The sequence below is a fragment of the Mus musculus genome, chromosome 12 (assembly GCF_000001635.26).
Source record: "Mus musculus strain C57BL/6J chromosome 12, GRCm38.p6 C57BL/6J".
Classification (NCBI taxonomy): Eukaryota; Metazoa; Chordata; class Mammalia; order Rodentia; family Muridae; genus Mus; species Mus musculus.
In genome coordinates, this window is record NC_000078.6 from 87,428,077 (window position 1) to 87,452,123 (window position 24,047).

The 24,047-nt window shown below is 42.6% G+C and overlaps 4 protein-coding genes and 1 non-coding gene across 5 annotated transcripts in view; 1 reads left to right on the forward strand and 4 right to left on the reverse strand.

Moving 5' to 3' along the window:
• On the reverse strand, positions 1 to 15,763 carry Alkbh1 (alkB homolog 1, histone H2A dioxygenase). Its single transcript, NM_001102565.1, has 6 exons — positions 15,566 to 15,763; positions 12,230 to 12,338; positions 10,321 to 10,483; positions 6,043 to 6,133; positions 3,324 to 3,517; positions 1 to 1,194 (listed from the first exon to the last, which is right to left on the reverse strand). Exons 1-6 carry the CDS (start codon positions 15,746 to 15,748, stop codon positions 765 to 767), a joined length of 1,170 nt encoding a protein of 389 aa, NP_001096035.1. The 5' UTR covers positions 15,749 to 15,763; the 3' UTR covers positions 1 to 764.
• Mir3068 (microRNA 3068) lies at positions 9,603 to 9,681 on the reverse strand. The gene has a single exon (NR_037228.1). It is a non-coding gene; the product is annotated as a microRNA 3068 (primary transcript).
• Nrp (neural regeneration protein) lies at positions 14,772 to 15,941 on the reverse strand. The gene has a single exon (NM_001013372.2). It carries the CDS (start codon positions 15,840 to 15,842, stop codon positions 15,435 to 15,437), a length of 408 nt encoding a protein of 135 aa, NP_001013390.1. The 5' UTR covers positions 15,843 to 15,941; the 3' UTR covers positions 14,772 to 15,434.
• Slirp (SRA stem-loop interacting RNA binding protein) lies at positions 15,820 to 21,848 on the forward strand. The gene is made up of 4 exons (NM_026958.3): positions 15,820 to 15,950; positions 19,488 to 19,546; positions 21,217 to 21,324; positions 21,728 to 21,848. Exons 1-4 carry the CDS (start codon positions 15,854 to 15,856, stop codon positions 21,800 to 21,802), a joined length of 339 nt encoding a protein of 112 aa, NP_081234.2. The 5' UTR covers positions 15,820 to 15,853; the 3' UTR covers positions 21,803 to 21,848.
• Snw1 (SNW domain containing 1) overlaps positions 21,834 to 24,047 on the reverse strand; it is a 22,390-nt gene continuing 20,176 nt past the window's right edge. Inside the window, exons 13-14 of the mRNA NM_025507.2 lie at positions 22,730 to 22,893; positions 21,834 to 22,640 (exon numbers count right to left, since the gene is read on the reverse strand). Coding sequence (NP_079783.2) covers positions 22,442 to 22,640; positions 22,730 to 22,893 — 363 coding nt within the window. The 3' untranslated portion in view covers positions 21,834 to 22,441. The remainder of the gene's footprint in view (positions 22,641 to 22,729; positions 22,894 to 24,047) is intronic.

Sequence of the window (24,047 nt, forward strand, 5' to 3'; positions counted from 1 at the left end):
TTTAATTTAAAATAGAGTAACTTTATTCATGGAGAAAACAGCTAATGAAACACCCTAGAGACTTTTAGTCATTTAAAACAAATTAAAAACCTACTAGGAAGAGTCTATAGATGCAAGATCACCTTGCCCGTCTGATCTTCTACCCTTGGAGTGCACGAGCTACACCTGGCTTACGAGGTGCTGGATACTGAACCCAGGGCTCCGTGCATGCCAAGCATGTGCTCTACCAGCCAAGTGACAACTGTGGCTCCTAGGGACACTTTAATTCCATTGTCTTCATCTGCTTAAGATTCCTCTGTGAGAGCAGAGAAGAGTGAAGAGCCGAAGAATTAATTTGACGACTAGGAGGAGGTAGGAATTCTGGTGGCTAGATCATAAGTCACATAGTGCTGGGAAAAACACCATATCCTAACAAACTGAGGTGCTGACTCAGCACAGATGTGTATGTATACACACACACACACACACACACACACACACACACACACACACACACACACACACTCTCTCTCTCCCTCTCTCACTTCCTCCTTCTCTTGGATGCTTATGTCTGTGTGGATCATGATACCAATATGGTATGAGAAACACACACTCCTCATAAGAGCTTAAAACTGGATGGAGTAGGACACTTCTCTGGACAAACTCTAATCAGTTTTCGCTCTAAGATGGGCCCAAGGCAGCAACATCATAGATGACTTACTTCTTCCTGTCCCTGTGTGTGGCAACAAAAGCCTGACTGAGTAAGAGAATCTAGCCCCTAAGTTTTAGCTGTTAGGATTTAACCTTTTTCGTTTTACTGGGCTATTCGGGTCATGCAGATGGCACAAACCATCTGCAGCAATGTCTCTTTTTGTCTCTTCCACGGGTTCTAAAGGAAAGTCCTGGCCTGTGGCCAGTACCTGACGCACAGTCATATTAACTCGAGCAGTTCTCAGGTAGGTGGCACACACCTGCCAGTCCTCCACAGAACAGGGCTCAACCAATGAGTTGCTAGGGAGGACAGCTGGGAGAGGTGTCTCCAGGCAGTGAGGCAGGCACTCCCCATCAGGATGTGGAAGGACTCGAGGGACCGCATGATTTAACAGGCGGCTGAAACCCGACATTACCATGATGTCACCACTGTGCATAAACATGGCGGTGGGGGCTTCATCTCTCTTGAGGCCACCCAGGAGAAAGATGGCAGACTGTCCAAAGCTACAAAAGAGAGAGGTTTGTGTTATTAGTTACATTAGTGAAAGTACACTGCCAACTATATTCTCTTTTCATTTCAGACAGACATTGTTTCCAAGTTCTTATATTTCTTTACTTAATCTGCAACAGTGTGTGGAAGCCAGAGGACAACTCACAGGAGCCAGTTCTTTCTGCTACACAGCTATCGGGGGTTAACTCAGGATGTGAGTGGTGGCAGGTGACTTTACCTGCTAAGGCATCTCATGATTCTTATTCACTTTTGATCTGTGTGCATCTCTGTGGAGGCCAAAAGTTAATGCTGATATCTTACATAATTGTGTTTCCAATTTTTTTATTCTGTTTTCCAAACGTGTATGGGTGTTGTCCACATGCATGTTTATACACATGTGCCCACTGTCCTCAGAGCCAGAACAGTGAACCGGATTGCCTGGGCGGGAGTTTCAGGTGGTTGTGAGCTACCACGCGGGTGCTGAGAATCAACTTTAATAGTTATCTAGAAGAGCAGCAAGTAGTTTTAACCACCAAATCCCTTTAGCTCTGCATTTTAAAATTTATACCTCATTATTTCTGTCTGTGCATCTAACCATGTGTGTGAATGTGCTATGGAGCACACATGGTGGGCAGAGAACACTCAGAAGTTCTCTCCTTCGATCGGGCTTGTTAGGGAAGTGCTTCTGCCCACTGAGCCATCTGAGCCTTTTAGAAATGTCACCGTTCGTTTCCTTATTTCCGTGTGGCAGTGATGTGGGAAAGCTCAGGTAACTCCTGGAGAGGTGCTTCACTCCTTGTCCATGTGGGCTCTGTCAAAGCAACCTTTATTTACCTGAAATAACTGTGCTCTCCCTCCCGGCTTCCTGCCTCCATCTGCTCAGCTGGGTCTAGTCCTGGAAGCTTCTAGCCTCTGTACAATCTAGTCTAGGCCTCTGAGACTTGCTGCTGAATAAGCTTCCTCGTACTAGATCTTTCTGAGCTCTGGCTTGATGGTTCAACTCAGCAGTCTTAGCTCAAAACTCCTCTCCATGCCGACTGGTTCAATCCAGCTTCTCTCATTATCTTACTGAATTGGTCTCAGACTAACTCTAGTGATCTGTTCTAATCTTCTGGCTCCTTCTCATCCGTTCTTTACCAGGGTTTAGCTTGTTCTTTCTTCATGTCTCTTCCTCTGCCTTGTGAGAGTTGGACATATCCTATTCTGTCAAATCTTTCTCTGATTCAACACTGTCTGCCACTCAATTAGACATCACTATTAAACATGGGTGCTTCCTTCTATAAACTAACTTTACCTTTATTTTTTGGGATTTTGTGTACCAAGGGTAGTCTACAGCACAACTAGAAACAGGTATTTTTTTCCCCCCAAGACAGGGTTTCTCTGTATAGCCCTGGTTGTCCTGGTGCTCACTCTGTAGACCAGGCTGGCCTTGAACTCAGAAATCCGCCTGTCTCTGCCTCCTGGGATTAAAGGCATGTGCCACCATTTGTTGTTGTTGTTTTTCAGTAAATAACACAATCTTGGGGGTCATGGTGTGATCAAATATCCGGCAACAGGGCTCTAAGACTGAACTTCGGTCAACAGGCTTGCAGCCTTTATCTGATGAGCCATCTCACAGGCCTCATCTCCTGCCCCCCACGATTACAAGCAAACACTGTTTCACATGCCTGGATTTTTACCTGGGTTCTGAACTCAGGTTCTCTAGTGCAGCAAGTTACTAAACTTACTGAGCTATCTCCTCAGCCCACAAGTCATCACTTTGAAACTATTCTGGCTTGCATTTCTGAGTGACCAGCCTAGGATCTGCTCCTCATACATTACCATGACCGCTGAGAGACCTGCTACAAAATAAAACGTGAGGCAGCAGATATGCAAAGCACGTGCTGAATCTCAACATAGCTGGGTTTTGATGATGCATCTTTTCTTTTAAAATTTCACGCAGGCTTCATGTTTTACTCTGTATGTTGCTCTGCTTTTAGAAAACAAAACAATAACAACAAAAACTGGTTCTAACTCACTTACTATATATAGTAATGACAATATCTCTCATTATGAAACTTAAATCTTTACTAATCTCTGCTTTAAAATGCCTCACCAAACAAACAAACAAACAAACAATCTGAAATTCCTGAAATTAAGTTACCTGAAGGACAGCAAGGGTTTGGAGTGATCTAGCTCAGATCTGTCCACGTGGATTCCCAGTGTGGAGTCTAGGCGATAGTAATTCAGGATCCCTGCTTCTGCTTGGAAACCCTGAAATCCACAGGCAGTGGCGACTTGCTCTGAGAGGAAAGCCAGGTCAGAAGGGAAAGGTGTATAATGATCTGCTGAGTATTTCTTTGGTAAAAGTAGAGAAAATAGGAAAAATAAACGATCTCAGACCACAGGAAATTGTCGAATAAAGTCTTTTACCTCACTAACTACTTTTCAAACAGGCACCTATCAATCTCCCTAGCCCATTCTTTCTTGAGTTAAGTTCTCCCAACTCAGCCCCGGCTAGCTGGAACCTGCTATACACACTAGGCCAGTGTTCAACTTGAATGATCTTTCTGACTTTGCCTCTTAAGTGCTGGCAAACAAGTGTGTGTGTGTGTGTGTGTGTGTGCCCTGATCCCCTGCTGGGAATCTCCCCACCCTTGAGGCAATATAGAAATTTAATAATAAACTATTCACTGTATGGCACACCAGCCATGCAAGGCAGAGGTAAGTCACACAAAACTACACGTTTTGGCATATATACAGAAGCAACTTCTCCACCACCCTAGCATATCTGACTCCTAAGCAGCACAGTTCCCTTAAGTTAAAGCCAACCCAGGACTGTTATGACCAAGAGAGCCTAAGGAACAAGACGAGTAATGAAAAACTGCACTATGAAGGAGACAGTCTGAGGAAATCTGAAAGAACTGTCTCCCCTTCACTATGATCGTGGATCACTGAGACAAAGATACTTTATTGGTGAAAGATGTTAGAAATAATTAGGCATGGCATCTTGTACTATCATTTCAAATTTTTGTATGTGAACATTTGTGTTAACATATTTAGATGCGTTTCATTGTGACAATATATACACATACACACACAAATAAAATGTATTTTTTTTTAAACCACAGTTATGCCTTAAATCCTCTTGTTTGCCCTCCCTGCCCCTTCCCTCTTCTACTCTCATGACTTCTTCTCATTACTCTTACTTTCTTGGTGATCCAGAGAGTTTTAGCAGCGTTATTTATAGGAACTCTGGTACTTTACCAGTGGCTACTACTAAAGAAAATCTCTTCCTTTCCCAGCAAGCATATAGTTCCACAGGGAGGGTGGGGTTCCTATTAAACATTTTAATATTTACTATAACACTATAGCCAGTTTGCAACCTGGCTTGATGGCTATTTACTTGGTCAATCTGATAAGATGATATGCTCAAAACATCTGGATTAAGTCTGACTTAAATCATGGCCTAGGGAGGATCTTAAATTGGAAATCTTTTCTCAGCCATTTATCTCCATAGCCTGCTTCTGTTTCTCCTAACCCTCACCCTCAGCATATGCTGCTCAAGCACGACAAGTCTGCCATCAGGAGTCAGGGCTTTCTGGACGGTGCATACCTGTAGGTCAGATGCTCCTTCACCCTCCCTTCTTCCTGTGCTAAATTAAACTAAAATCTTGGGGGCTGGAGAGATGACTCAGTGGTTAAGAGCACTGACTGCTCTTCCAGAGGTCCTTAGTCCAATTTCCACATGGTGGTTCACAACCATCTCAAATGGGATCTGATGCCCTCTTCTGATGTCTGAAGACAGTTACAGTGTACTCATATTTATAAAATAAATCTTAAACTAAAATCTTAACAGGAAACACAATGTTTGTGTTACAACTCCACTAGTGTTCTGGTGTAGTCTAGTTGGAACAAGTCACACAATTATCAAGAATGGAACCAATTGCATGTAAAACAATGCTTTTCTGTGGATGGCTTTTCCTCTTTGGTTGTTTCTCTTCTTTTTTAGTTTTTATGAGACAGGGTTTCTCTGTGTAACAGCCCCAGCTGATCTGGAACACATTCTGTAGACCAGGTTGGCCTTGAACTCAGAGATCTGCCTGCTCCTGCCTCCTGTGTGATGGGATTAAAGTCACAGGCCATTCTTAAACTGGAAGGTTGTTGTTAGAGACACTAAGGTGCCCTATATTATTTTGAGCTTAAGTCCTTTAGACAATTACTCAGGGCTGCTGTCTAGTCTTGCCCCATTGAGACCTTTAGTCACATCCAAAGGGCCTGCACATTGTTCTTCTTTCTTATTGCCTATGGTTTTCTTTGAATATTCTTGTAGTTATTAGTAATTTTCAATTCTCATTTTCTTAGTAAAGAAAGGGTAATTTTGAAGTATGCAAAAATAATTAGACCAAATGAAAATATGCATTGGTTGGCTTTTGTCAGGCTATCTTACTGCTTAGAACAGTGAGGTATGGCTAGAAAGACTTCACAGGTATCAGTCAGTCAAATAATCTAAGCTTTTACAAACACGGTTTTATGAGTATGAGTGTTTCACCTGTATGCACGTCTGTGTACCGTGTGTGTACTTACTGCCCAGAGAGGCCAGAGGACAGCTTCAGATCCTTGGTGGACATGAGCTACCACATGGGTGCTGGGAATCCTCCTGAGGTCAGAGGAAGGATTAGAGATACGTGCTTCCAGCATCACTCTCCAAGGCAGAAGTAAAGGAGGCAATGGTCACAGCCCCTCCTTTAAATGGTACAGTCATGCTCATGACACTCTTTACTATGGCCATGGTATTTCATATTTCATGTTTGTTTAGGAACAAATCCAACCACAGGGGACCAACAACCTATAAATGTACAACAAAGAAATAAAGCAAATACCTTACTGTCCCAGTTATAATGGTAGCCCAGGGTGACCCAACGCAGTCTCTCTAGTAAACTTCGGGGTCTTCGCTTAGTCACTTCTTTAGACCTGCAAAGATTATAACCAAGAGAATTTAATCATCTTTAAAAAAAAAGATTAATCTATTTATTTATTTGAGTACACTGCTAGCTGTTGTGAGCCTTCATGTGGTTGTTGGAAATTGAATTTTAGGATCTCTGCTTGCTCAGGTCAACCCCCCGCTTGCTCCGGCCCAAAGATTTATTTATTATTATATGTAAGTACACTGTAGCTGACTTCAGACGCACCAGAAGAGGATGTCAGATCTCATTACTGGTGGTTGTGAGCTACCACGTGGTTGCTGGGATTTGAATTCAGGACCTTTGAAAGAACAGCCAGTGCTCTTACCTGCTGAGCCATCTCTCCAGCCCCTTGGGGTTGGTCTGAGGCACTGTATATTCAGTTGCTGATTTCTGTGCCCACAGATCTGATACCAGTCTGGATTCGAGCACTGTCATGATTATTGAATCATCTTCTCTATCAATACCGTGTAAAGAATGTTCTAGAATTATCTGATTGGTTAATAAAGAGTTGATCAGCCTATGGTTTGGCAGAGGAGACAGGAAGCCTGGACTTCTGATCCCAGGGCCAGGGAACTGAGACCACGAGGTTGCCATGAGGGAGCAGACATGACGACACACACGGACCAGAACAAGCTAGGGCAAGTCAGATGGCAAATAACAAGGCTTTAGAGGGTTAGAATAACTCAGAACTTACCTAGCCTAGCCTTGTAGCTTGTTATTAAACTTAATAGGTCTTTGTACCAATTATTTGGGAGCTAGAAGGGGAACTGATGGTTTATGCTTAAATTAGTCTACAGTGTCATATAACAAAGAATTTGATTAAACCCTCAGATTTCCTGACAGCAATCCCACTGTTAATCACGGTAGCCCTTGCATCACACCTGGGCTTATGCTAAGGAGTGATGATTCAGGATGATGGCTGAACCCCACAAAAGCCACCTTGTGGTTAGAGGGGTGAGGCTTTATGTTAAGTGGCACTAGTTGCATTTCCAGAATGTGCGTGGCCTAAAGACTGAATTCAGTCACATGGCTATTGACTTGTGTGTGTGTGTGCATGCCCTTAGAGGTCAGAGGTCAAATTGGGTGTTATTGCCAAGGTGTCTGTCTATCTTGCCTTTACCTAACAGGGGTTCTTGATTAGACTAGCAAGTAAGCCCCTGGGATTACAAGTAAGTGCCATTATGCTTTCTGTTGTTGTTGAATTCAGATCCTCAAGTTTGCGTGACAAACATTTCACCAAGTAAGGTATCTTCCCAGTCTTTGTAAGGCAAGGCTATGCCTGGCTTCCCCCTCCCCCTCAACTAAAGCAAAATAAATCACATGGGTTCTGGGGAATTGACCTGAGGTCCATGTTCTAATAAGGAAAAACTTTCTCTTAGTGCCACCTCCCAAGCTCAAATGACTAATGTTTTAATCATTAGTGACTATTCAACAAAATGCTAAAAAATTTATGGCCACTAGAATTTGGAACTCACTGGCTGGTTTATCAACCAACATGTAGAGTACTCTGTCCTGATTTGATATTGAGGGGCAACCACAGTGTTTTCTTCTAGTGAATTACTAAACACAAAGGGTCCATGAAACACCCCTGAAGCTATAATCAGTGGTCATAAATATGAATAGCCTAGAAAGTCCTCAAACCTGATGTCTGAAATAGCTTGTGCTAACTTTGGGCAGCTTCACCAGGATTAAACTATAGATAAGAGGCTGTGAGAAAAATGACAGGGCTTCTTCATTCTATGTACAAAGTAGTTTGAAGGGGGACAAAAAGCAGATGGCTGGGAGGTCTCTTTGGCATTCTTTAGAAAACGCATGAATGATAGTGACTTGGACTAAGGCAGGCATAAAGACAGAGAGAAATGATAGTTTAATCTGACTCTAATGCCTCCTTTGTTTTAATGGGTATATCCTATTTCTGGGACAAGCCATGACTGATTAATGGTCTCCCGCTGATGAATAAGGCTGTAATAAAGGTGCTTGCCCTTAAAATCTGCACATCCATCCATATCATATTGAGGAACACAGGGCCTAGGCAAATATAACTCTATTACCCAATCCCAATTGTCTTCTGGGTAAGTCTCTAGCTATAGTACCCAGAACAGAGCACACATTGACACAAAATCACTCTGAAGCCTTGTTTCTCTGAATACTCACAAACTACATCTTTACTGCCTTTCTAATAGTCGGAATTCTGTGGAGATAAAAGGGACGGCTCCTCAGAGGCCCCTTTGTTCCTGGTTCCCAGTGTGGGGAGATATTGGGGGAACCAGATTCTCTCGGGGGAGCTTCCTGAACAGTGATACTTTTTACGCTACAGACTTTGGGAGTGGAGAGAACCTCATGTACCGCTCACAGCACTGGAGCACAGCATGACCCACATACCTGGACGGATCATCCCAGTGAGAACACTGAGACATACATCACACAGCACCAGGACTCAGAATATTAATTTCTTCTGGCTTTGACAACATAAGGTATAACCACCACCATTTTTATTTTTGCTAATAGACAGAAAAGTATTCCCCATTGGCTATTGATTGATTTATTAGAGGTTCATCTGAGCTATCTCAGAACGCAGCTGAGATTTCTATAATCATATATCAGAAGGAAAGAATAAGTTATTTGAAAACACAGGCTGGTTTAGTGCTATTAAGCACCATAATTTCTTTCTCTTTTATTTTTCTTTTTCTTCCCAGACAGGGTTTCTCTATGTAGCCCTGGCTATCCTGGAACTCACTCTGTAGACCAGGCTGGCCTCGAACTCAGAGATCTGCCTACCTCTGCTGGGATTAAAGGCGTGCGCCACCACTCTGTAATTTCATTCAGTCACCCCTTCCTTACACTGCCTTCAGTTCTAAGGGAAGCACTAAAAGCTGAAGAACAGGGAAGGTTTCCCTCACGGCTCCTACATGTACCTCAAATTATGGACTAAGGAAGCTTTAAAGGAAACCACTTTCCCTCTCCACATAAGACTATCTTTTATTTCCCCCCTAGAATCAGGCTAACAGTTTATGGCCACCAAGCATCTTCTAAGGATTTCTCACCTATATTCACAACACTCAGGAAGGAAATGTTAAAGAACTTGCTGAAGATTACCCAGCTACTATGGAAGGAGCAAGGACCTGAAGACAGGCAATCTGACTCCAGAGCCGCTGTTCTAGAGTGTTAAACCCTGTACAGTTTGGTCCTACTCTACCTAAAATGCCCACTTCCTGTTTGTCTACTGTACCTGTGACTGCCAGGAAGCATCTTCTGTAAGTTAATCCAACCTTGCCACATGAGTGACCACTCTCATGATCATGTATAAACTCTACACTGGATTCTGCCAAGGAATCTACTTAAATGTTCTTATTTCTTCATGTTTTTACAAAAATCATAGAAGTCAGGAAGTGTTTTCTTGCCTTCCTTTTTAGAATGGAAATAAACAAGCAGGTTAAATAACACCACCCTGCAGCATGAGAACTGAGCAGATGGAAGCAGAATGTTGGAGTACTGCAATTCACCCAGCTACTGAGTAAGCTGGTTAGAACTTGCATGAACTCCAATTACTCTCGCATACTCTGTCCCCCTTGCTTGGCCACAGACAAGAGTCAAGCAAGGTCTACGGATATGCCCATCTGTGTGTGTGTGTGTGTGTGTGTGTGAGAGAGAGAGAGAGAGAGAGAAAATAGATACAATTATAAAAAACAGCATTAAATAGTAATTTTTCTTGGATACATTCACCCTGTTTGGAAGAATTACTTCCTCCTGGGTTTCCCAAGTTCCTAATCACTATTAAAGAGTGTCCATATCCTAAAGTTTTGTGTCTCCAATGCCTAGGTACCCAATTGATTTCTCCAATGAGTATTTGTGGAATGAATGCTGAAACATCAACATCCAGGCACTAGTTCTTCCATGAGCAACAACCGACCCATCACAAAAGAACTAGTGTGAGCAACTCCATGTAAAACCCAAGTTCTTCCTATGAGTCTTTAAAGGAACATACTTTATATAAAAATGCCTGAATCAGAATTAGAACATGTGATGATGAATGTGGACGAACTCAGTGTCTAAGCTACAATAAAAATATTCAAAGTGGATCTCAGTTTAATATAACCGTTAAATCCTCTGTCCCAATGTTCTTGGGGAAACAAAAGAACAGTGCTGTGTAGAAATGGGGGGGGGGGGGGCAAAAACCTCAACACAGCTGCTTACCTTAGGACCTCTTTGCTCTGTTCCCACAGTCCTTGGGTCTCTTCTTTAGTCATGTGCTTGTCCAGGTTACACACATTAGGTTTCTGGGAGTACAACTTAAGGCACTGTTTTACCCAGTGCCTCTGGCATCCCGGGAGGAAGGGGTTTGGAATGAAAATAAATCCTGTAAAAGACAAAAGATGGGTGTATGTGTGTTGAAATTGTTCTGGTTTCTTTTTTCATATTCTTTTTTTTTTTTGGTTTTTCGAGATAGGGTTTCTCTGTATAGCCCTGGCTGTCCTGGCACTCACTTTGTAGACCAGGCTGGCCTTGAACTCAGAAATCTGCCTACCTCTGCCTCCCGAGTGCTGGGATTAAAGGTGTGCGTTGCCATGCCCGGCTCTTTTTTCGTATTCTTATGCCTACTATTCTCTTGTTTACTTCCCATATCCTTTCTACTTAAAGTTAATGAAAAACCAACTTCTGACGAACATGAGACAGTGTAAATATCTGACTTTTGGGGACATTCTCAAGAGGAATACATAATCTACAAGGTTAGCTGTCAACAGTGCTATCCTAAAGCAACTTCAGAACTGAAGGTTCGCCGGGCATGGTGGCGCACGCCTTTAATCCCAGCACTTGGGAGGCAGAGGTAGGCGGATTTCTGAGTTCGAGGCCAGCTTGGTCTACAGAGTGAGTTCCAGGACAGCCAGGGCTACACAGAGAAACCCTGTCTCAAAAAAGCCAAAAAAACAAAACAAAACAAAAAAACAGAACTGAAAGTTCACCCTTAGACTTTTTTTTAATCCAGTCCCAATAAGTCACAAGACTCCCCCAAGTCACTTTTGCATACAGAAGTCTACCTCCAACACTGGATTTAATTAATCATACATTCATCCAGTAAATGGAACACTAGTTATTAGTCTATTTTGTTTCTCGGCATCAAATCTACCTTTCTTGAACATATAAATGCATATAAGTCCAATTTTAGAGCATCTGAAACCATCTTCTTGCTTTGACCAGCACTGTACACATGTTGTGCACAGACCAAGTGCAGGCAAAACCACACACTCCCACATAAGAAAATACTATTCTAACATTTCCAAAAGATTAAGAATATGTCTGATCCAGTGCACACTTTCGAAGTAACTCCCAATTTAATGCCTCTAGGCAGTCTAGTTCAGAATGTGGCTCATTTGTCTGTAACTCCAGCTGCAGAGATCTGATATACTCTTCTCTCCTTTAAGTACGCATGTGCACATACCCTTCTCCACCCCATATGTAATAAAAAATGTTCTCAACTTAGGCCAGAGATATGGCCCAGCAGTTAAGAGCACTTCCAGAGACAGTTTTGGTTCCAAACACTAACATGGCAGCTCATAACCATCGTACAGAGCTGGAGAGATGGCTCAGCCGTTAAGAACACTGACTGCTCTTCCAGAGGTCCTGAGTTCAATTCCCAGCAACCATATGGTGGCTCACAACCATTTGTAATGGGCATCCGATGTCACCTTCTGGTGTGTCTGAAGACAGCTACAGTATATCCACACACATTAAAAAACAAAACAAAACCCCAAAACCAAAATAACAAACCACAGATGTACCTTTTACAAAAAAAGAAAAAAAAAATCTAAATTATTCAGTCTATTATTCCCTTAAAATTCTGGCAGAGTTGAGGTTCACAGTTATGGCAGAGGTTAGAGTGTATCTTTAATTTTTTTCATTTAATTTGTTACAATACTTCTGAGTTTCCTTAGTTTTTGGTAACATTAAACAGACTACTCCAGAGCGGGCAAAACTAGGATAGGTTCCGGGGTCGGGCATGAATGTGTTTTAGGTATGTTAAAGAACATATCTATTCACAGCTCTTCCTATGGAAGAAATCAGAATGACTGCCTAACTTCCCGTTCTCTCTCTCAGGAGCCCTTACCAGGATAGCCTTCGAGTCCATAGGCCCTCCACTTGCTCACAGGTTCAAGTCCCACCCTCTCGGCATCACGCTCAGTGACAGAGGACACATTCAGAGGAAACCTGACCACCTGGAAGGAGAGAAAGCTAAGTCAGTGGGCAAGTTATCCCTGAGAATCCGAGACCTCCTAAGACATTTCTGCTGTGGGTTCTTAATACTAGCTTCCCTCACCTACTTGACCTATGGCCAGTTTACGCATCTGTAGTCTAACAAATATTATTTTCTGAAAAATTAAGCTAAGTGGTTATAGGACAATTAAGCTAGATTGGTTTTGGCTTTCTTTTATTTTTAAGACACATCCATTTTATGTGTATGAGTCATTTGCCTGCATGTACGTGTACCATGTACATGCCTGGTGCCTGTGGAAGTGAGAAGTATTGGATTGATTCCCTGGCATTGGAGCTCTGCATGGGTAGGAGCTGCCATGTAGGTCCTGGGAACTGAACCCAGGTCCTTTAGAAGAGTGGAGAGTGCTCTTACTGCTGAGCCATCTCTCCAGCCCTAATTTTGACTTTTAAGATAACCTTTTTCTATGAGAACACACTTTTGTTAATTTAAGAGGATTCACAAAATGCATTTGTAAGTGTAATATATCTCAGGTCACAATGCTATTTGGTCTGGCTAGTGCTAAAACACGGCTTCTGAAGCACTTTGTCGTAGGTAGCAATAAGAAAATATCAGGCAGGAGTAGGTTGAGAAAATAAGAGTACTCTAGCCACAAAGTTATTTCCATAAAACACCAGGGGTCCCATTTGCTGACATTGCTACCTTTAGATCAAATTCTAATTCTAGAACTTTGTTTTTATTATTAAAAAAATAAATTATTAGGAGCTTATAAAGTTTTCTTTGCATATAAGGACATCTTATAGATGAGTCATTACACTGGCTAAGGCCCAGCAGGTAGCCGGGTGTCATGGCACACACACCTTTAACCCCAGCACCTGGGAGGCTGTGATTTTGAGGCCAGCAGGGTCTACAAATCCAGTTCCAGGACAGCAGCTGGGGATACAAAGAGACACTCTATCTAAAGAAAGAAAAAAAAGAACCCGCCAAACTAAAGAAACACCCAAAACCAAAACAACCCATAACCCAAACAAACGAAAACTGAAACCAAATCTAAAACCCCTAAAACTCAACGTCATAAGGAAAACAAACAAACAAAAAACCCCTGAAACCACTTCACTTTTCCATGAATAATAGAAGTGGCTTGCTTTAAAATGCCTCTTTTTCCAAAGATAAAGGAGCTTTTTGTTGTTGTTGTTGTTGCTACTAATGGGTTTTGGAGATGAATCTCTTACTATGTAGTCCTGGATGTCTGGGAACTCAGAGTTCTGTTTGCCTGCCTCTGTCTTCAAGTCCTGGAATTAAAGGTGTGCGCCACGTCTGGCTTGAGAAATGAGCTTCTGTTTCAATCATTCTCCAAGGATGGAAAATTCCTGACAAAATAACAAATAACTGGCATATAAACAGGCCTCAAACAATAAGAACAACAAAAACGCCTCTCTCTTTGTCACTGGGAAATCATCAAATCCAGTGCCTAAACATGTTAGGCATACTCTCCATCACAGAGCTGCATGCCAGGCCCACCAATCTTTATAATAAAAATGACTATCAGAAACTTCCTGAGAGTCCTGATCAGCTTAAGTTTTCTAGTTACACATTGCTGGCAAAATATTTGGTCATGAGTTCTTAAATAGGCCACTTGATACTCAGATACATCCTCAGACCTTAAGATTTACAAACTCACTCTTTATGTCAAAGAAGCCAAGGCACTGAGCTTTTTGAGAGAAAATTTTTCCCCTTTCTGACTTTTCTCTAGCCATTTTTCCTACTCTGCTCTAACCTGACGTTCTGTGACAATAGCTTCTCTAAAATGCTAGCATTAACCTGCTGAGCTGGTGAAATTGACAAGCCAAGCTTACATTTAATCAATCCGTACTATATTTTTGAGCACTGTGTAACAACAACAAAAAAAGAGCACTTCTGGGAGGCATTACGGCAGGAATAAAGGACTGAATGACCTAAGGGCTCTTCAGAGTCCAATGTTAATCTCAGGCACACGCTTTCCACACGTAATTCACATGACTCTAAAACCTTATCTGCTAACAAACTTTCTGAGAAGTTGAGTTTTGGACTCCAATTTTACCTACCTCTGAGGTAGTTAAGAACTTCCGATGTGAACATCCCTGCACGATAAATACCAAGGCCAAATAAGGGGTTACATATTTTCTCTCTTAAGTGACTACAAAGACATCCTGGTTCAGTTAGCTGCCAGCCTGGGCTCTCAAACGAGACTCTGTCTCCACAAGATTAAGTTTTTTTTTTTTTTTTTTTTTTTAAATATGACTATGGCCAGGCAGTGGTGGTGCACACCTTTATCCCAGCCCTCAGGAGGCAGAGGCAAGGAGGATCTCTGTGAGTCTGAGGCCATCTTGGTCTACAGAGTGAGCTTCAGAAAAGGCAAGGATACACAGAAACCCTGTCTTGAAAAACCATACATAAACATACCCTCTGGCCCCTTTCTTCTCATCACGAAGAAATAGGGAGGGTACATAAATTGTTTAGATTTAGCTTAGAAGTTTATTTACATGTCTACGAGTGCTCTCCTGTGGAGCTCAAGAGAGGGTGTCTGATCCTCCGGAAGAGTTACAAGAAGGCTGTGAGCTGCCACGTGGCTGCAAGGAACCAAATCTACTTGGTGTTCTTGGGAACACCAGTAGGTAAATGCTCTTAATTACTGAGCTATCTCTCCAGGCTCCTAGATTCTCAGGAAAAAAACCTGCTAATTTTACCTTTACTTTCAAAGCCTCAGAGAAGACAGGGTCGATCGAGTCTCAGGCCCAACGGATTAACGGTTTGAGACTTATTAAATGGCTGCTTTTATCTGAAGTTATGAGGCCACCCTAACGTCCACGAAGATGTTCTTCTGAGCTTTACACAAAATATCGTATTAGTATTAAACAGATAGTTAAGGAGGTACAAGCAATTTCCAGATTTTTTTCTTTCTTTCTTTCTTTTCTTTTCTTTCTTTTTTTTTTTTTAGCAAGGTCGCGTGGGTTGGGGGAAATGGCGGCAGGGCACAAGCCGTGGCCCGCGTGGGTTGGGGGAAATGGCGGCAAGGCACAAGCCGTGGCCAGAGCGTTGGGACAGCGAGGCAGCTGGTCGCTCATCGCTCGACATTACAGCTCACTGGACAGGCCCAGCAGGGGCTTCCCTCCAAAGCCGGCCCGGAGGCGGCCCAGTCTCGGGTGGCCCAGTCGGCCGCTAGGCTGGCACACACTACTCCTCCTTTCCTACCTGGGGCACGCCGGGCTTCGGGCTCCGAGCCAAGTGCGCCTCTGAGAAGTCGATGACGGCTCCCAGGTCCGCTGTCCCCGGCCGGCTCTGCCGGTAGAAGCGGAAAAGCTTCCGGAAAGCATCCTCTCTGGGCTCTGCAGCCAGCGTGGCTAATGAAGCCACAGCAGCCGCCATCTTCCCCATCTCGAGGCTGCCAACAGTTTGGCCCGGAAGCAGAACTCGAAATTCCGGCTCTGGCAGGTTCTTCCGGGGTCACGACTCCAGGGTTTCGATTCATTCCGTTTTAACATGGCAGCCTCCGCCATAAAGGGGCTAAGCGCACTGCGTTCCAGTACTGGTCGGCCTATTGCGTTTGTCAGAAAAATTCCTTGGACCGCGGCAGCGAGTGAGTGATGGAGATGAGGAAGGGCGCAGTCTTTATGTTTTATTTTAAGTAACGCGTAAAACCTATGTACAAACTCGCAAAACATAACTTCTCTGTAAAGAACCTTAGTCTACATGGTCAGGCGGTTTGCTTTTTTTTAATTTTTAATTTCATTTATTTATTTATTTATTTATTAATTATTTTTTAAGGAGCGCTTTCCTAAATTTGCCCGTCACCCTTACGCCTTGCTCAGGGACGCATGCTGATACTCTTTTGAAAAGAACACAAGTGGTTTGCTCTTGAGTAAATTCTTGCGCATAAAATTTTGCTTCGGGTTAACTCTTTAGGCACGATCCTCTCCACTCGCCCGATCGACAGTAGTCAGTCATTCGGAATGATTTGGTGGAAAGATTAATTATTTGCTTACTTGGACACTCACGAGTCAGAAGGAGCTATTTTGACCTCAGGGGAGCTTGACTTTCAAGTGGCAAGAACGAAGGGGTGGAGATGAGAGAAGAGATTCATTTGGTTCAAAGATGAAATTTGGACCAAGGAATTGATAAAGGGGACGAGTCGGAATCACTTAGTTTTTAAAGTAAAACCGACAGCATATTTGCTGGTTTGCGGAGAAAGGTGTACACTCCAGATTCCTAGCATAGATGACCAGCGGTTTTAGAATTGAGGAAGAAGAAACCTAGAGAAGATTAAAAGTTGCAGGATGTGAATTTGAGCTGCTTGTGGGGTCACTCGACAGCATTTGGACAGAGGTAGCTCGTGATTGAAACTTTAATAGTTGTATAATCCGAATAATGAAGTCAATATGGCAAAGGGTCTCATAGGACTTTTTAATTGTCTAAAAAGTGTAATCTGTAATACCTCCCCCATAGAATTGGGGAGAGGAATAAATAAGTTTATAGATGAACTTGGTAGATTTATGCTAGAATGTAAGTATCTAACAAGTGATAGTGGTTCTATTTACATGGTTGTTAAAATTGATGCACAGAAAAGGCTAGTCTGGGGATAGAGAGTTGGTTAGTTCTCCAATGACTTAGCACTTTTGCTTTTGTCAGTGCAATTTAAAGTATTTATGTATGTTGTCAGTGTGGGTGAGTACAGATAAATGAAGGTGCCCCATGTAGTACAGAAGGGGGCATTGCATCCACAGGAGCTGGCATTACAGGCAGTTTGAGCCCTCCTGATGTGCATCCTTAGAACTGAACTTGGGTCCTCTGTAAGAGCAGTATGTACTCCTTTTTGTTGTTGTTGTTGGTGGTGGTTTTTCGAGACAGGGTTTCTCTGTCCTGGCTGTCCTGGAACTCATTCTGTAGATCAGGCTGGCCCCGAACTCAGAAATCTGCCTGCCTCTGCCTCCCAAGTGCTGGGATTAAAGGCGTGTGCCACCACTGCCAGGCCAGTATGCACTCTTAATCACTGAATCATCTCTCCAACCTTAATTTTAAGCATGATCTCATACTATAGCCCGCTGAGATTACAGGTGAGACACTATGCCTGGCTAAGTTCAGATTTTTAAATTTGCTCATCAAAACTTAAAATCCAAGAGCATTTTTTGGGTAATTATTAACATATAGATCAGTCCCATTAAAAGTGTAGAATATAGTAATTTCTTAGTTTTTGTGGCTCAGGTGTAGTTACATGATTGGAATAGGATCTGTGTCCCTTATGGTGAATGTCAAATCCACCACAGTGTTCTCCCTTACATTCTGTTAAACTTTGTAGAGAGCCTGAGGGTTTTCACAGGCATCTCCTAGGTTCAAGTTTCCATTCTACCAGGGTTGATTTGAAACCTTTCAAACTCCTTAATATTGAAACTTTTTTTTTTTCCCAGTTCATCCTTTCATTTAGCAAATACTTACATGGTATCTAGGCATTGCTTTTAGTATCTACACTACACTCTCCTGAAGTGCTTTGGTAAAAACAGCTTACCTTCTAGAAGTGGTTTCTTTAGTGTGCTGGCTTTCTGTTGCCCTGACAGAATATCTGATATAAACAGTTTAAAGGAAGAAATAGTTTTAGTCCATCTTTCAGCCCAGTTTTACCCAGGCTTATATGGGTTTGTCTTGTCATAGTATATCATATTGGGAACAGAATGTGGAGGAAGGCTTCAAGAGTGAATAAGATTCAGAGGCCCCAGTGTTCCTTCGCAGACAAGCCCCTCCCATTGCTATAACATCCTTCCACTAACTATATCCTAAAAGGTTCCTACCTCCAGTAGCACCACAGGCCTTTAGCATGGGGCCAATGAAGAATATGAACGATCCAAACTATAAGATTGGAAATGTTTTCTAGAATGATTATTGTCTGGTTTTAACATGTATGTTTGGTGCTCTTTTGCCTAATCTCCAGTTACTATGTTCTCTGAGGCCCAGATCTTGCCAATCACTAGGGCCTTTCAGAAATTTAGCCTCTGATTCTTGAAGGATTATTTGATGTTTAATCATTTATTCAGCCATGATTGAAAAGCTTTACTGTACAACACACAATTAGCATGGAGTACCTTGTTTAGCCTGTAGTGTAGTGGTGGGTTGGAGACTCTCAAACAAGAAGTACAGACAGTTGGGCCGGTGATGCTTAGATTAACTTGGAACTGTCTTTCTTTCTGTTGCTGCAATTTAAAGGAGGAGTTTCTTGGGGACTTCAGATTCAGAGCATGAGGCCATGACCATGGTGGGGAGCATGACGGCGGGTAGGCAGGCAGGCATGACACTGGAATAGTTAGTTGAGAGCTCATATCCTGAGACAACCATCAAGAGGCAGAGAGAACAACTGGGAATTATGTGGGCTTTTGAAACCTCAGTGCCAATCCTCAATGACGTGCCTCCTTCTGCAATGGCCAAACCTCCTCATCTTTCCCAAACAGTTCCACCATCTGTAGACCAAGTATTCAAATACATGAGCCTATAAGGCTATTCTCATTCAGCCCGCCACAGGGACATAAGTAATATTAAAAACCCTGCAAAGAAGAACCACTGTAGAGAGAAAGGGACAATGTAGTTTTATCTTTAAGGTCAGGTACTGGAAACCTTTTGAGATCTCACAGTAAGAGTACTGTATTCTATCTAGTATGAGCTTAATAAGATAATAGTCAATGTATTGGGCTAGCCTGGAAAAAACAAAACCATACAATTTAGGTCAGAGGAGATGAGCGTACTGGCATATGGAAGAGCACCCACATACACAAAGAAGGGAATCCACAGGATAGGACATAGAATTGAGTTTGCTGTACTTAAAAGTAACAAGGCCAGCACTAGGAATAAAGCAGGCAGCAGCAATAGGACTCATCTTGTTTGGAAATCTGTAATGTATCTGGCAGGACACTGGGCTGTCACAATTTCACCAATTTATCTGTCCATGTTCCCATCCCGCCATCACATCTGGTGCTTTACAGCATCATTCACTCATGTAGCTAGTTTTAGTCTTCAGACTCAGGAAATGCAAAGTATTCATGAATTCTGGAACCTTTCTGAGTTTATCTACAATCTAGAATACAAAATGCAAGATAAATGAACTTATTTTAATATGCCCTCTCACTTCTTACAGGTGAGCTGAGAGAACATTTTGCACAGTTTGGCCATGTAAGAAGGTGCACTGTACCTTTTGTGAGTATTAAAACAGTAATAATAAACCTACTGTGTGTGGGCGGGGTGGCACTGTGCTCCCTGTGGTGGAGCGCTTGCCTAGTATATACGAGCATCTGGGTTTGATTCTCATCTGAGACTGCCAGAAGAAAGAAAATATCTTTTAATTACCTGATTGATACTGATTAAATCATATAATAATCGCAGTTGTTTATGCATTCTAATTAAAATTTTTCCTATCCAGTGATGGTGGTGGCGGCGGCAGTGGAGGCAGGGACAACCGCCTTTAATCCCATCCTTTGGGAGGCAGAGGCAGGTAGATCTGAGTTTGAGGCCAGCCTGGTCTACAGAGTTCCAGGGCAGGGCTACAGAGAAACCTTGTCTTGAAAAGAACAACCAAACAAAAAGTTATAGTATTACATAATTTCCCCCTTCCTACCCATCCCATGTATTAATTTGAGTTGGTGTTATAGATCAGAGTTCACAGCTGGGTTAGACCATCACTGCCTTTATCCCATAGCAGCATCCATAGTACCACATGGCATTATGAGACCCAGCCAGTACAAAGGAATCTTCTAGCACACACAGGAGGTCATGTAGCCTGGGCTGGCCTCCAGCTTGCTTAGCAGGGATGATCTTAAATCAGCGAGGATCTCTCCTGCTTCCCAAATGCTAGAATTACAGACCTGTGCCATTATAGCCAACTATCATCTCAGTATTAACACAAATTTTGAATGTCTTGACTTGTGAAAATGGTCCCATGTGAGCATCAGATAGATTGTCTGGATCATTAACTTTTCCTACATCTTATGTTAAGAAAATTACCTTTCAAGTATCAGAGTAATATCCAAAAGCTTGTTTTTTGCAGCAGTATAATTTTGTGAGAAAGAATATTAAGGGCCAACTATAAATCTTCACTAAAGGGTTGGAGGGATGAGACAGAGTGCCTCCAGGCACACTGGAGTCTCCCCTGTGCCTGATACTAGGCCAAATAAATGATAAACACTCTGCCTCTCCCACAGGGAGGGAGTAAACTGTTTAACTTGAAGCTTGGAGATATGGTGGTAAAAGTTTTATTCTCTTCTTGTTCTTGAGTGAGGATGCTGGGGAATGCACTTGTTGCTCTTCCAGAGGATCTGAGTTTGATTCCCAGCATCCACATGGGATGGGTCACAACTACCTCTAACTCCAGTTCTACAGGGTCTAATTCCCTCTTCTGGTCTCCATGGTGACCCATATACATATGGCATATATTTGTACAGACACATACCCATGAACAAAGCATGCAGTGCCATAGCAGTGGTGACGAGGGTCACTGGTCTCAGGAGTGACCAGATACAGCTACCTTTTGGGCTTTCCTAATAAGTAGTTCATTAGAAACAAGAAATAAATGAAACACGAGTACTTCAGTGGCCTTTCCTTTGACTAAAACCATCAGTGGTTTGCTTTTTTTTTTTTTTTTTTTTGTCTTTTGACTGTATCAAATGTACTGGCAGAAATCTCTGTTAATATTTCTTCAATTTCCAGTATAGTTAACACTAAAATTCAACCTTGGGTAATCAGGAGGGTATGTAGTAAAGGCTACTGACATGTATTGTTTGAGATCTGATTTTGGCAAATGACAAAGTTGGTAGTTTTATGCGAATAGGCCCATGGTAAATGGATGCTCACGTTTAAATTTTCATTTTTAGGACAAAGAGACTGGCTTTCACAGAGGCATGGGTTGGGTTCAGTTTTCCTCTCAGGAAGAACTTCAGAATGCACTACAACAAGAACATCATATTATTGATGGAGTAAAAGTAAGTATTTCCGATGTGTGCTCCACGTCCCTTTAAGAGTAGTTATGTCGTGCGTGCGAGTCTGAAAAGGGAAGTCCCTGAAGACCTCTCTTCAGCTCTGGTGCCAGGGACTGAGTGCAGAGTGCACGCGTATGCTAAGCCCAGGCTCTCCTGAGTTACATCCCCACGTGGAAAGCCCTCTGATGGCGTATCAGCACGTATGTAACACAGAACAGTGGAAATAGCAGTGTAGACAAAGGGGCTGAAACCTTATCAGTCCCACCATCTTAAGATGAGTACCGGGAACACAACAGCCACTTGAGTCACTGGGTATGAGTTTCTAAACTTGTAAGTAGCTATATTATCCTTTAATGTTTCTTTAAAAAAAAAATTACCTTTTCTGACAGTGCTTTCCCTCCCATAGATCCACGTTCAAGCTCAAAGAGCAAAGGCTTTGCACGGAGCTCAAACATCTGATGAAGAAAGATTTCTGAGATGATCAGTGTACCGTCCACTAAATAAACAGAATTGAGACTTTTTCTACACGTTTTTATTTGAAATGAGGTGCACTAAGCAAGACCTTAGTTCCCCATGGCGCGGTGGAGAAGCACACAGGGCAAATGCAGTTGACAGAGCTCCAGTGTGTGAACATTAGCCCACTCACCATTTGAGGTGAGGTTATTCATAACGTTTACAGAAAAGGTTACAGCTGGATTAGTGTCACACACAAGGAAGGAATCTCAATTCTGTGTGGGGCAGTGGTATTTCTAAGTGCTGCAAGATTGGAGAAGCACAAACATAACCCCATTCCATATAAAAAAACTACTCCGAAATAGAATAATCAATGCCCCTACATCCCAGAATGAAAAGGAGTGCTGGGATCTATCATCGAGATTTTTTAATCTTTTTTTTTTTTTTAACAGTCCAGTCTTTATCTCCCTCCTGGTCATCTCTCTGATGATTCCTCATCCCATTCCTCCTCCCCCATTTCCAAGAGGATGTCCCCACCCCCACCCACTAGGACGCCCTATTCCCTGGAGTCTCAAGTGTCTGGAGGGGGTGGGGACATCTGTTCACAATGAGGCCAGACCAGGCAGTCCTCTGCTGCATATGTCAGATTTAGTTTTAAGAGGTCCCTCTACTCTTTCCTCCGCTTCTTGCCTTCATGCTCATGTTCCTTGGGGCGACTGCTATCAGAGGGTCTTTTAGAACCACCGTGCTGTTTGGCTTCTTCCAAAAACTTGTCCAAACCAAAAGGATCCTCCTCAAACTGCACTGGTCCTTCTCGGCCTCTCTGTTTGCGGTCTGATCCAGAAAACTCCTTATCAGGAACAAATCTAGGGGAAAAGAGCAGAGGTCATGAGCACTCTTCCTTGGCTGCTGTAAACGGGACGGAACACCAACCGTCTGTCTGTCTACACGGTACCTGTTGGTCTTTATCCTGGCTTCCAGGTCATCACCATACATGTCCTTGTCCAGATTTTTACTGGGCCTGTAGATGCTCTGGGCCATATCTTTCCCACCTCTCCAGGCTTGATCATAAACATTGTAAATTTCATCTTCTCCACCTGCAAATCCACTGTCCATACCCTGTGGAAAAATGAAGGACACTAAAAATAAAGGTATACTTATCCAAAGCTGGATCTGAATACTTAGGAATTAACATTTCCATGTTTACAGCTAATTTAAAAACCTCAACTGCAACATTTATATAAAATAATAAACAAGTATCAAGTTATTCATATACATTTGAGTCCCAGCGGTAATGAGGCAGGCAGGTAGGTCTGAGTTTCAGTCAGCCTGGTCCAAATGTCATATTCTAAGACAGCCAGAGATATATAAGAGGCCCTGCCTCAAACAACAAAGTTCTGACTAGCCAAAAAATAAAGGACATATGGCTGGGTGTGGTGGTGCACAACCTTAATCGAGACACCCAGGAGCAGAGAGTCAAGCAGATCTGGTTTACAAAGGCCAGCCTGGCTCACATAGTAAATTCCAATACAGCCAGGGATACATAAGGAATACATCTTCAAAAATCCAGAACTAAAACAAAAAGAAAACACAAAGTTGGGTGTGTAGAGAAAGTAGGGTGGATCTGGGAGGAGGTGGAGGAAAGTGAATATGGTCAAACTCAATTGTATGAAATTCTTCAAAGACCAAATTCCAAAAAAATCAATTAACAGTGACATTAAAATTGAAGGATTATATTGTAGGTACTGGACAATGATGCTAACAAACATCACCTCAACTGCCTGAGAATGTCACTATCCGTTAAATCACAATGAAAATTGTCAAGTTTCCCAGGGTTTTAAAAGGTTTAAGCTTAAGGTCTGAAGAGATGACCACTTTGAAGTATTTACTTATGTGGAACTTTCATTCTGACTCCTGCCCAGCCTAGCTTACATTGCACAGCAGTTAAGAATAAAGCTTTGAATCAAAGAATTCAAGTTGAATCTCAGTTCCATCAATTATCCAACCCTATCTCAATATCTAAGAGAGATAATAGGGTGCTGCAGAGATGGCTCAGTGTTACAGCACTTTCTGCATAAGCCTGAGGGCACAAGTGTGGATTCCTTGAACCCGTGTAAATGACAGGTGGCTGTGGAAGCTTGCCTGTAACTCCATCCTCTGAAGATGTAGACAGGAAACCTCAGAGCAGACTGGGCAGGAAGACTAACTCTCTCAGTGAGTTCTGGAATGGACTGAGAGATCTGCCTCAGTGAATAAGTTGGAAGGGAGAGTGA

Coding starts and splice junctions, on each gene's coding strand:
- Alkbh1 (NM_001102565.1), bottom strand. CDS start 15,748: ATGGGGAAGATGGCGGCTGCTGTGGCTTCATTAGCCACGCTGGCTGCA. Junction 12,339..15,565: donor CGAAGCCCGGCGTGCCCCAG/GTAGGAAAGGAG, acceptor CTCTCCTTCCAG/GTGGTCAGGTTTCCTCTGAA. Junction 10,484..12,229: donor TGGACTCGAAGGCTATCCTG/GTAAGGGCTCCT, acceptor TGTCTTTTACAG/GATTTATTTTCATTCCAAAC.
- Nrp (NM_001013372.2), bottom strand. CDS start 15,842: ATGAATCGAAACCCTGGAGTCGTGACCCCGGAAGAACCTGCCAGAGCC.
- Slirp (NM_026958.3), top strand. CDS start 15,854: ATGGCAGCCTCCGCCATAAAGGGGCTAAGCGCACTGCGTTCCAGTACT. Junction 19,547..21,216: donor GAAGGTGCACTGTACCTTTT/GTGAGTATTAAA, acceptor TTTCATTTTTAG/GACAAAGAGACTGGCTTTCA. Junction 21,325..21,727: donor ATATTATTGATGGAGTAAAA/GTAAGTATTTCC, acceptor TCCCTCCCATAG/ATCCACGTTCAAGCTCAAAG.